This window comes from Tupaia chinensis, unplaced genomic scaffold, assembly GCF_000334495.1.
Source record: "Tupaia chinensis unplaced genomic scaffold, TupChi_1.0 Scaffold000271_1, whole genome shotgun sequence".
Classification (NCBI taxonomy): domain Eukaryota; kingdom Metazoa; phylum Chordata; class Mammalia; order Scandentia; family Tupaiidae; genus Tupaia; species Tupaia belangeri.
Window position 1 is genome coordinate 3,951,342 of NW_006159752.1, and position 13,774 is coordinate 3,965,115.

Sequence of the window (13,774 nt, forward strand, 5' to 3'; positions counted from 1 at the left end):
ACTGCGGCGCGGGGGGGGGGGGGGCGGGGAGGAGAAATAAAAAAATAACACACAAAAACAACTTGGATGATGAAGTCCAGAGCAAATTTTCAGCACATACAAAAACTAATAAGAAATTTTAACACCAATATAATAGATATTTAAAATAAGCATAAAGTAGCCATGAAAATCATACTCGATTTTAACAGTAAGAAATGCAAAGCAAATACAAAACTATTGGGTTGCCTGAAAAATTATAACACATTTTTGCACAGAATAAAATGTCACGGCTTTTCTGACAACCCAGTAGGATGTATGCATACAGGCTAAGCAAGGACCGGTAGGAGAAATGTAACTGAGCATCTCCTGGTTGTGAAACAAATAATAATTTTTTTTTGGGGGGGGGGAAGGAGAGGTTTTTGCTATAGGGCCCTTGCACTCACCAGAAAGACAGAGAGAGAGAGAGAGAGAGAGAGAGAGAGAGAAAGAGATAAATCATCCCCTCAGTGGGGATGGCCATGCTGCAATCCCTTCTCCTCCATTCTCCTCTCAGGATCCTGGGCATGCACGCACATGCACCCAGCATGAGTTTAAGCCACTGGGTCCGGGACTCAAACTGTGGTTGAGTGAAATGGGAGTCCAGAGACATAGTCATTACACCAACTGCTGGTCCCATGATGTTTTGATATATAAACAGTAGCAAAATTTGCAAAGACCTTTTGACATCTTCTCAGTACCCTGGATTACTACCTGTGCTTTGGACCCCTTTACTGGAGCGTACTGCTAACTGTGGACCTTCATTAAAAAAGAGCATGCATCGTTTAGATGAAATTCAAAAATGGATGGCATGTGCAAAATGATGTCTTGAATGTCCTGTACTCTGTAAACCTGCTAAGTTTTCTGCCTAAGTTTGGTGTCTGTTACTGGTAGAACTTCCTCAAACTCGGCAGTATTGGTCAAGAGTTTCCTGACTTTCTGGTGAAGCCAAAGCAAGATGCTATTCAAGGCATTCTGTGGGCAGCTAGGATAGAAGGGAGTGGGGGAACTGCTGTGCCCGAGTAAGAGGAGGCAGTGTCACCAAAGACCAAAGCAATGACATTCTTTAGTGCCAAATACAGTAAAAACAATCAAAAGTTGATTTAAGAACGTACTTACTAAAGAATAGAACTTCGAGTTTTGTTAAGCTGACTTCTCAGCACCTTATCTTTTTAATATTGGCTGTGCTAAAACAAGAAGTATGCATAAAACACTTCTGATGCATACTGAAGGACTACGTTGTCTCAAAACAAACAAACAAACAAAAACAAACAGAACTTGTGTGACAGTTTGGATTAATAGCTGAACTAGCTACCTTGTCCACGAACTACCCTTTCCACTTGAAAGAATTGATAAACTATGATTATTCAGGATTTGGCAGATTTTTTTTTTAAATGAGCCAAGTGAGCCTGCCACTTCAAAGTAAACAACTGACAGTATTTGTTGTCAAAATAACATAGTGTAATGGATTGAGCAGGAGAAAACAGCTGTCCTCTACGAGGCCACACATGAAAGAGATTCGCAATTCTACTCTCTACATTCTACTCTCTATTTTGTGAAAGTTACTTTTCACAAAATGTTAACATTTAACGAATTTATTATTTCAAAGTGGAAGGATGCTTTCATTTCCTCAGTTTTAATTTCTTATGGTAAATGCAGATACAATCAACAAAACCAAAATCTCCTTTGACTTACAATCACTTACAACACAAGGGAATCACAGGACTGAACTGTGTGGGAGCCGACAGCTTTCCGCAATGGAGGTTAACGACCTAGGTCTGCATATAATGGGTGCAGATGAAATCGCTGGGGCAAAGCAGCAAGACGGGAGCATACATGTAGTATGATTCCACTTAATATAAAGTACAAAAATGGGTAACACTGAACCGTGTTATTTAAGATGCATAAATAAGTGATAAAATCACAAAGCAAAGCAAAGCAGTGATTTACGTAAAGTCATGATTGTGACTACCATTTTTTTAATTGCCGAGGGCACACATATCACCAGAGAGAGACGGAGAGAGGGAGAAAGCACATCCCAATGGCACGTGGTCATGGCACGCCCCTTCTCCAACTCTCCAGCCAGCTGGGATTTGGGCATGCGCATGCGCACGTGCACACACACGCACACTCACACGCCTGCTATGGTTTTCAAGCCACTGGAGAAGGGACTTGGAATTGTGGTCAGTCATATGGGATCTGGCTCCTTTAACCACTAGGCTCCTGGGCCAACCCTGATGTTGGCCATCTTTTGAAGGACAGCAAGGGATTACAATTAGGGACATATCTACAAGGGCTTAGGGAATGCCAATATTTTATTTGTTGGTTAGTTTATGTAAAATAACTTTCACAATTATTTATTTTAAATTATATTTACATTTTATTTGCAGTAAATTTCTGAACTGATAATACATTTTAAAAATCAGGGAAATCTTGTTCACTACAGAAAATAGTAGAAAATAAAAAAATATAAAATATTAATCGAAATAAAGGTGACATATTCATTCTGATAACCAAAATAGATTTTAAGGCAAAAACATTTTTAGAGAGCTAAGAATACCATAGAAGATTTAATTTACTGAGAAAATACAAATAAACTATATTCTTAGAGAGGTAACAATGCTATATAAAACAAAAAGTAAAGAGATTTATAAGTAGAAATGAACAACTCTGACATTATAATGCATAATTTAACATACTAAATGACAAATCAAGCAAACAAAAGTATTACTAATAATAGTGAAGGTTTAAAAAACAAAATTAATATGCTTTGGGGAATACATACACACACATATTTTTATATTTTTAGGTCATCAGGAAAGTCATGACATATTTTTCTATGCAATGACGTAATATTATAATCCTGTATGTCAAATTAGAGAATACACATTCTTTTCAAAACAGATCATTCATGAATACTGACATTATTCTAGTCCAAAAACAAGTCTCAAAGCATTTCAAAGAACTCATATAAAAACTGGTCCATATCCTAACAGCAATGTTATCAGGGAAATTAGGAATACGCTTTTAAAAAAATCATATAAGACATGCCGAAGTCAAATATACTTGACTTCTGCATTTATTCTTTTGAGTTTTTTATACTTCTTATCATTACTGAGGGAAGATCATGAAGAATCAACCGTATTAGAAATACGAAAAGAATCAGGGTTATTTGGAAAGAAAAAAATCTATAAGGTAACAACCATCTTCACGGATACAAAGAAGGATGCTCCGAGTTACACCGTAACAGGAAATACCTGACTGAGTACAGGCAGAACGTACTCTGAGAGGGCTTAAAACGTGCAACAGGGCCCTACGGAGGTCACAGACTCTGCTTTACAGGAAAAGCCCGAGGGCCACTGTCTTTCCTGAGGGAATTTTCCCCAGAAAGAAACTGGTTATAAACTCTCCCAATGATACTGTCTCCATGATCTGTCCTCAACTTGGACACCTGATCACCCAGCTGTCCACAGCTCTGGAAACGAGCAGGTTACTTCCTGACACGATATCGATGTACGTGTTTGATGTTTACATTAACAATATTTTGTACACGTTTTCAGGCTGTCTGAACTTTTTTCTCATTTTTAAATGGATTTTCCTTGTTTGTTTGCAGTTTTTGAAATAAAATCATTCCTTTCTGAGCAAAAAAATTTCTATTATAGAAAAAAGTTTTATATCCAACTAAACTGTTAAGGGAGCTGACAATCTTATAATCCTTTTAAGACTGTGGATTAAAATGACATCAAGTTATATCACTTTAACATATACCTTTTACACATAGAGAAAACTGTCTTAAGTAAAATAATAAAATATATATATACACATTTATATATGTTTGTATGTATATTTTTAAATAATAAAAAATAATAAATTCACTTTACCTTCTTATTAAACAAACACCATATAAATAAAATATGCAATTTAAGTTGGCTTCTCAATATTATTCTCTTAATGTCTGAGTGAATTTAATTTATATATGTATTTTAAACTAGAGCTATATTAGGATCCCTTTCTTTTTAAAAATGGTATTCTGAGGTCACTTCTGAACTGAAAATACAGTTGTTGAAAAAACATGTAATTGTCCTGTATAAAATTTATGAGATAAAAAAACAACAAAAAAGCTCACAGAATGATAGAAAAATAAATGATAAAGTCAAAGGTATTAACACATAGGGCATATGGTATTATAATCTGTGAACTTTCATTTTATTGCATTATTGTGTAAGTCATGACACATTTTTGCATAGAAATATATCATGACTTTTTGGACTACCCAATTTTTAAAAAATATGTGCTGTAGAGTATGCACTCACCAGAGACAGAGAAAGGTAAACTGAGAATGCGCCGTCCCCGGGGGATGGCAATACTGCAACCCCTCCTCTTCTATTCTCCTCTCAGGATTTGGGCCACACACGTTCATGTGCCCAGCAAGCTTTTCAGGCTGCCAGGTCTGGGAATTGAACTGTGCAATCGGCCATGTAGCACCTAGCCACTTTAACCACTATGTGCCCAGTTGGCCCGGTCGTTTGGTATATTCTCACAAATTTCTGAAATGATTAACCAAGGAATCCTTTAACATTTTTAAGAAAGACTTTATTTACTGGAAAACTATAGTGAATTTTGTAGGAAAATTCTAAATCTTATCAAGTCTCAGAACAATTAGTTCCATACACTTGGCTTGTGCCCCAACTCACTGTAGGTCCATTCCTGAGGGCAGGCAAAATATCTTGGATTTACTTAATGCTGAGGCAGCTTCCAGCATACTGTCAAATCTACATGAGAGTTAGTTTTTTTTTTTTTTTTTGTGAGAGGTTTTTGCTATAGGGCGCGTGCGCTCGCCAGACAGACAGAGAGAGACAGAGAGATAGAAAGCAGGAAATCACCCCCCAGGGGGGATGGCCACGCCGCAATCCCTTCTCCTCCATTCTCCTCTCGGGATCTTGGGCACGTACGCACACGCGCCCGGCGTGAGTTTAAGCCACCGGGTCCGGGACTCAAACCGCGGTCGACTACGTGGGAGTCCAGCGACATAGCCATTACGCTAACTGCTGGTCCCGAGAGTTAGTTTTTACAGCTGAAATTCTGATGAACTAAACCACACAGGAGGCAACGCACCTACTTTTAGAATTGTGCACTACGACAGAACACTTTCGGCAAAATAGCACGGAGTCAGCCACCCGGATCCTATCTTATCAGGTAGAATATCTGTAACAGAGACCCTCTAAAGGGTTTAAGAACCCTGACTGTCCGTGTTTACATTCGAACACAGGCCACGGCCCGTTTTCAGTTATTACAGAGCTGGCTAACCAGCAGCGCTTCGACTATCTCAAGAGTAAAGAAAGAAGAAAGTACGACGTAAAAAGAGTGCATTTGGGAATTCATCTGTAGGAACTCGCAACCTTTTCAAGCAAGAGTCTGAAAATCAGAATCCTCTTTGAGAAAGAACATGATACACAAACACATTACACGTGTTAAGGTAATAACTTACACAATATTTTCTGTATGCACTAGGAGGAGGCACACAACAAAGGTTTCAGAAAAACAATGTGTGAGAAATTCTGAAACTCAAGTCTGTCCATTAGCATACTTCTTCAGGAGCACTGAGCAGACTGTATCAGACGGACGGTACGCCAACCTGCTCTGGTATTAGCACATTGCTCTCTGAACGCCGTAGGCAAATGTAAAATTTCAGTTACTCTACAGTTCGGGGTTGTTGTTCACTCACCTTTTCCTTATTTTAACCTAAAGTTAGACTATACAATTGCTCTGTGTATTTTAGTCTTCTCATAAATCTAGGAAGAAAATGTAAGATTTTGACTTGATTGTTCCTTGTCATGGTAAGTAAATTCCCAAACATGCTCAATAGCAGATATCGCTCTATACAGAGAAATAACATCATCAAGTTTAACAGGTGAGGGCTGAATACTTAAAGAACATTGAAAGAGTTGTACATACACTATTAGTAGGAGAATGGTATCCATAAAGTTGAAGACGCTGACACAGAGCACAAAGGGCCAAATGAAGTGTCACATTTCAGAATGAACCCAAGTATAGCAAAAGAAAAAAAAAGAAAAAGACGACAAAATAATCAATTAGGAAGGGCAAATCATTATGCTTACATTCTATATAGAGCACACATACAATACAAGGGGGATAAATGTTAAAGATGAGTAGCAAAGTTTTTAAAAATCTCACATTATTCAACATTACATGAATCTGTGCTCGTTTCATCCACTTCCACTGTAACCTTCTGACAGAGCTACTGTTTGGAGTAAGGCCTGTTCCTCTCCAGTATGCAGTTTTATCTAGACGTGCTTCAGCAACTGTACACGGGGAGCAGGGGATCTAGATGCAGCAGTGGAGATGGCATGGAAGACTTGCATGGAACCCTGATCTGCTCTCAGCAGTGCCGGGATGTTAAGCAGGTGAATGTCTCTCAGATGTTTCCATCTGAACAAAGGTGCGAAACTTACCTGGAATTCTGCCATGAGGACTAAACAGGGGCAACATTTACAGTGCACGTGTATGGAGCTTAGCACGCAGGAAGTCTCGAGAATGTTGTGTTTCATCCCTTGTTCCTTCTGCAGCATAGACAGTTTTATTCTGGTATGTATGTATTTTTAAATTTACTGTTCATTTAATTTTGACTTGGGCATGTTAATACTCAGTCTAAAATAGTTTTGTGGGTCTGCTGATTAAAGGAGAACTTTTAAGTTTTACTATTAGCTAACATTTCTGAGTGTTTATTATATTTCACATACTGTTAAGTGGTGGTATCTTTTAGCTCATTAAGCCCCATTAACAGTTCCATGTGCTCATTACTCCTATGCCTGCACTGGACAAATGAAAACCTGAAGCACAGAGAGGCTAAGGGCCATGTTCGCAGTCACCCAGGTAACGAGTGGCAGGGTAATGTTTAAGCCCCAAATCTGGCCCCTGAGCTACACTGCTCCCTTGATGTAACCCATTCATTTTCACAAATAAGCTAAATTTTAGTTAATTTGAAATTCCACCAAAACGTTCTAAGAATTATAGAATCATATTGATGTTTCTATCAGCTTGAAAATGCCATCTTGCATACTACATAATCCACTAAAACTAAAGTAGCATTAAATACAATCTTATCAATTCACATTTGCATTATTTTAAATCTATGAAAAAAGTAAATATAATTATCTTAGTATAGTAATGATTTTATTTTATTTTTTTTTAGATTTTTGCTATAGGGCGTGTGTGCTTGCTGGAGAGACAGAGACAGAAAGTGAAAAATCAGCATTCAGAGGGGTGGCCATGCCGCAATCCCTTCTCCATTCTCCTCTTTTGATCCCAGGCATGCACACAGATGTGCCAGGTGTGATCTTCAAGCCACTGGGTCTGGAACCTGAGCTGCGTCAGCCATGTGGGAGCCCAACAACGTAACCATCATGCCATCTGCTGGGCTCCACCCCTGTTATTTTTAATCTGTCCTTTAAAACAAGTTACCTTCCCTTGGGGCCAGTGGGTGGTTAGGGCACTGGACTTCCACGTGGCTGACCACAGTTTGGAGTCCCAGATCTGAAGGCTTAATTTCTTACTTTCCCTTTCTTTTTCTCTCTGTCTCTCTCTGGTCAAATAAAAGAAAATAATAAATTAAATTAAAACAAACATACAAGTTACCTTTCTTATATATTTGCTAAGAAATTCTGTAACCTATAATTCTATAATTCTGCATTGACTTATATGCATATGAAATAATTTTAATTTAGTGCATGTTGGCATACTATTTCTAATTCAGACAGACTTTCTCTAGCTAATCTAAGTTAATGAGGTTTTACTGTATCACTACTATAAAATACTTGTATTAAATTAACCTTGAATTTCCTCTATCTGGGCTATAACGAAGCTCAAAGCCAAGTTTTGGGCTGAGCTTGTAGCCTTTCCCAGAGTGATTTTTCCCTGTCTTCTCTCCCTTTGTTAACTGACATATTTCAGTAATGTTAATAACAGCCCAGTACTATGTTCTCACTGGAAGAGTCCTAAGACCTGTCTGAGGTAGTATCAATTTTTTAAGAAAAGGTTTCTATCCACTGAAATACTACCTACTTAAATCTTAGGTACATCATTAGATGTACGACATAATTATACCTCCTATATGATAGTTTACTAACAACTTGCCTATTTAGTCAATTACAATAAGAGGTAATCTATCAGAATTAAAAATAACTATTTACTCTTTCACTATAATATCTACAGGAAATAAAATTTAATAAGTATTAGTTTTCTAGTACTTTAGTACTAGAGTATTAGTTTTCTAGTACTCTAGTTTTCTAGAGTATTTTTGGTAATACTCTAAACTTAAAGCATATTTATGGAACTATACATACAGGTTTTATTAATACAGTTTGAAAACCATGAGACCTGAATTTATTTAGAAAAGAGAACTATTAAAGCCTCTTTTAATACCTGGCTAACATCATAATCAGCTCTCTGACTTTTAAGACTGTCTTTCATAAGCTTTGTTGGTGGTGTACTGGGGAGGGTTACCAAACTACTGGTACTTATATCATAATGAAATATCCTGAGCAGCAGTATGTGTTCATAACTCTGATAATGTGCTTTTGTGAAACTAAATATAATCATATTTAATAAATACACTAGAAATTAATATGACACCTATCTGCTAAAGGTGCTCCACGTTTCAAAAATCCTAACACCTATTCTTAGAACAATAGAAATAATAAAAAGTATTGCAACTCTCTAAAGTTAATTATTTGGATTCTATATAGGATAATTAAACTACTGCAGAGAGATATTTATTTACAAACAAAAACCAATTATCACTTATAGTCCAACAATATTCACTGTGTTTCTGGTACCTAAGTACCAAATGAAGAAATATGAATAAAAGTATAGGTTTTAGAGCTGCCAGACATGAGTTCAAATCTTGGACAAAATTATAAGTTTCCTTACCTATAATTATGGATAATAAAAAATACTGTTGGGTGGATTAAATGAGAAAATGCATGTAAAGTACCCAGCAGAGTGCCGGATGGCGAGGTCTCAGTACCTGTTTATTATTTTTATATGCGAACCTGGCCTACTGTCAGGCTGAAATACTAGAGATAAACAAAAAGAAAACTGGTAGGATAGTGGAGGGAAATGCTGCTCAACTCCAGCTTCAGGCTAAGATGAAATTATGCATCTCAGAAGAATCTATAATATATCTTACTAAGAATGCAAGAACCATGTATTTCCTTGTATTTGCTTCAATATTCATACTGTTATATTACCACTAAATGCAGTTACCTAATTAAATCTTTGCAATTCACCTTTAAATATTTATATGCATAATGATCGTATTAATCTATTATATGATACACCCTTCAAATCTCACAGAATACAGCAATATGGATGAAAATGATTTCATGAATGTGGTTATGGAAACACGTTTAATATCAATATTTGACATAAATATTGATATCAATGTATATAAATACTGAAGCAATTTTTCTATCAATACGTAAGAACTTTAGAAAGTTTTCAAGAAAGGGACAGCTCCAAAGTTACACGTTTTAATTATTGGTTCTTAACGCAAATTCTCACCTGGGAAACCCACCTGAAACTACTACAAAGTATTCTTACCAGCATCGCACGTTTCTCCTCGTCACCTTTAGTTTCTCTCTTTTCATTCTTTTTCCTGAATATTTCTTGAAGCTGAAAAGAAAATCAATCCAGAATCAAATATCTGACAAGAGTTCCTATGCACCCCCCTACCACTCTGCACTAGGTGTGTTCTGAAAACAAAGACAATAGCTTCATTTAATAAGAATATTTAGATACTCTAGCGGGGCCGGCAGGTGGCATGGTGGTTAAAGGTGCTGAATTCCCTTCTGGCAGCTTGCTTCTTTCTTTCCCTTTTTCTCTCTTTCTGGTCAAATGAAAAAATAATAACCAAAGGAATTAAATAATTCTTTAAGAAAAAAGATATTATAGATATATTTTCTGATTTTAGTTTGTTTTTCCCAAGAAAAAGGAAATACATCCTTTGTACTGGCAACACATAGTTAACGCAAATGTAATTAATGTTAGTTTTACTTCATTTCTAAGACGCAAGACATGGAGACTAAGGCACACACATAAAAGTGACAGAGCCTGCTGCAGTGTAAAGTACACTGGAATAGAATTCAGGGACTCTGGGTGTGAGCCCACCTGTCCATCTTATGATGGTGGACAGGTCACTCAAGCCTCACTGAGCTCTAATTTGCTCACTTATGAACTGCAGATGGAATAGAAGGCCTCTAAGAGCTCTTTCAGGTGGCCGAGCACGGCAGGGACAAGTTACTCTAATTAGAAAAGTCTGGTTTTCCATATCTGGAACATGCAGATAATTCTTTTTTTTTTTTGTCTATTTTTTTTGAGAGATTTTCACTATAGGGCACGTGCGCTCGCCAGACAGACAGAGAGAGACATAGAGACAGAAAGCGAGAAATCACCCCCCAGGGGGGATGGTCACGCCGCAATCCCTTCTCCTCCATTCTCCTCTCGGGATCTTGGGCATGCACGCACATGTGCCCGGCGTGAGTTTTAAGCCACCGGGTCCGAGACACGAACCGCGGTCGACTACGTGGGAGTCCAGCGACATAGCCATTACACTAACTACTGGTTCCCAATGCAGATAATTCTTCACCCTATAGGAACACTGTGCAGAGTAAGTATTACAAATGATTACTCAGCACATTACATGTCACACAGGAAGTTCTCAGTAAATGTTAGTTGTTATTAAAATCTACAACTTTACACACAGGAAGTTCTCAGTAAATGTTAGTTGTTAGTAAAACTACTGGAAACCTAATTTTACGTCTGTATCGGTTTTCTGGAGTGTCCACCATCCATCTGGATAATTTAGACAGTTACCGCAACTCTTCATTTTATATAGGAATAGTTGAAAGTCAAGGCAGGTAATAACAGTAATTTTTTCTTTTCTTTTGATTTAACTTTATTTATTTATTTCAATTTGACCAGAGAGAGAAAGAGAGGAAGCAAGTCCCACCAGGTCCGGACTTGAACGACCATTGGCCATGTAGAAATCCAGCACCCTTAACCATGATGTCGCCTGCCAGCCTCAACATTAATTTTTCTCTACTGACGATAGAGAGCATGTGTACATGTGAGAGACACAGTGAGAAAGATGGGGAGGGAGAGATGAGCACGCTCCACAAGGTCGAGCCATGCCACGATCGTCTCTTTCTCAGGCCACCAGCTATGGACTTACATGTGCCTGGTGTGTTGGAGACTGAATGGGTGGAGGGATTCAAACTGCAGATGCCATGAGGGGCCCAGCGTCTCTTGAGAAAAACATAACCACTGTGTCACAGAACCAGCCCATGTGGTAACACTTAAAAATACACTGGAGACCCAGCCATGGCAGCACATGTTGCTAAGACAGTGTGCTCCATAGTCTGGGACCACATGGGAGGCCTGGGCTTGATTCTCCGTTCAACCTAAAGGCTGGGGGTGGTGTGTATGCAGTTGTGGTTCCAGCTAGGAGGTTTAGGCAGTGAGAGCCTGTCTTATAAAATGAAAATTAAAAATTAAATTTAAAAAATAAAACTACACTATAAAATGAAGTGTACAGTGGGAGGGGTGGCACCTATAGGAGGTGTGATGAGTGAGCGGTATATGAATCATGGGGCACCTCCCTCATGAACAGACAGATCTATCTTAAGAGAGAGAATAAATTACTGCTTTCACAGGAACTGGTTAATTCCCATGAGAGGAGGTTGGTATAAAAGCAACTTGACATCTTCAGGTCTCTTTCTCTCTCCTGCTCTCCCTCTTCCTCTCTGCACACACTTGCCTTCTTTTCTGCTTCTGTCCACCCTGTTATGATGTAGCACCAGAGGCTGGCTGGTGCCGGTCTCATGCTCTTGGACTTTCTAATCACTAAAACCGTGAGTCAAATAAACCTCCTTATAAATCACTCAGTCTTGAATACTGTGTTATATAGCAACACAGGTAGTAACATAGCAACTAAAACACCCACCATCTGTCCAAGCGGACATTTCAAAAGACATCTATACATAGGGAACATCTAATGTGCTGACTTCCAAAAGTTAATCCTTAAATCAGTGGGATGAAACTTGGCAATGCTGACATAGAGCATTTATTCAAAATTATTTAGGTAAATAGATCTATTCTGAAAGTTCCTAAAAAACAGTTGTGCACTGTCTTAACAAGACTACATTAAACTAAACTTACCAATTTCAGAAATAATGAACATATTTCTACTACAAAGAACCTGACAACTCTTTTACCTTCCAACTCTTCTGAAAAGCACAGTAATTTACAAGTATACAAGTTCAAGCTCCAATGGCTTCACTCAGGGGCTGACCCAGGCAAGAGCTACATGGGTGTTAGTTTAAGCTTTTTGATAAATCCCAGTAACAACTCTGCTTATTTCCCTTTCAATGGCTCCTAATTAGCTCTTAAAAAATAATTATCCACTTTATTTTGTTCTATGTATTATTATTTTTAAAATTTCAACAGAGAGAGACAGAGAGAGAAATGGAAAGTGAGAAAGCAAACCAACAAGTCAGTACTTGAACTATGGGCAGCCATGTGGGAGTCCAGCGCCCCTAACTACCACGCCACCTGCTGGCCCCACTAATTAGCTTTTTGATGACTATTTTTTATCTCTTCTTTTTCCTAAGTAGAAAACAATGTGTTCATAGATATCTACATTCCAGCCAGTGAGGTAACTACAAAGCTCTTTAAGAGGTTTTCTGAGGATTTTTTAAATGGCTACTAATGTGCTATCTTTCCTCTTTCTTCTATTTTGGAGATGAAACAAAATGGGCATTTTGGTACAGAAACAGATGAAGGATACATGGGTTAAAAGAGAAAAACACTGGAAGAGGATGGCGAGAAGATGAGTACCTGAAGACAGTGTCAGACAGCACCAAGGCTAGACCAGTCAGGTGAGATGGATCAAAGAATAAATACCTAAGAACTGTCAGGCCTTGGTCAAAGAAAGAAGAGAGTGAGGAAGGAGAAACAAGATGAAAATACAAGGAAGAAGTGAGTGGAAGAGAAAAGGAAAAAGAGAAACATATATCCTGTATTAAAAAGGAAGAGACGTTCCTATGGACAGAGTTGTGCCTGGGTGGCTGATGTGATGAGGCCTCAAATCACCTGGGCATGCACGGTCTCAGGATTGCCTACGATGCACCCAACAGAACACAGGTGAGACACTGCCAAATTCCAGGCAGTTTATAAGCAATTACAATCATCTTCATATGCTGAATATAATGTACACTTTTATAGCATAAACGTGCAAAGTATGAGTGCAGACATTATTGAATTAGGTGGAAAGCTAAATTTTTCAGTCTTCTACAACAGTTTTCTCAATAATGCAAAATCAAAAATTAAGTAACCAATATTTAATTACTGATACATCACAGCATATAATATACATACCACCAAAAACTCTTTTTTGTCCACCATCTCGTTGCCATCAGTGTCAAACATGTTGAAAGCTATTCTAAAGCCTGCATGTGGCTCTGCCAGAAAAAAAAAAACAGTTGAGATGTTCATGAAATGGAAAAAAGTACCCTAAAGTACAAGTCTGTATTAGCTGTATAGTTACTCGTGTTCTGTACAAAAATACTTCCTCTAACCAGGAGACTGAAAGTAACCTGTTACCATTAGTTATTCAAGGCCACAGAAGCATGTGTGTGTGTGTATGTATATATATATGTATGTATATATATATATATATATA

General features: G+C 37.8%; 1 protein-coding gene across 1 annotated transcript in view; it reads right to left on the reverse strand.

The window, feature by feature from the left end:
- The window catches only part of MICU3 (mitochondrial calcium uptake 3), a 111,273-nt gene that overhangs the window by 27,885 nt on the left and 69,614 nt on the right, over nucleotides 1–13,774 (reverse strand). Inside the window, exons 7-9 of the mRNA XM_006149710.3 lie at nucleotides 13,471–13,553; nucleotides 9,637–9,708; nucleotides 5,971–6,009 (exon numbers count right to left, since the gene is read on the reverse strand). Of these exons, the coding sequence (XP_006149772.1) occupies nucleotides 5,971–6,009; nucleotides 9,637–9,708; nucleotides 13,471–13,553 (194 nt within the window). The remainder of the gene's footprint in view (nucleotides 1–5,970; nucleotides 6,010–9,636; nucleotides 9,709–13,470; nucleotides 13,554–13,774) is intronic.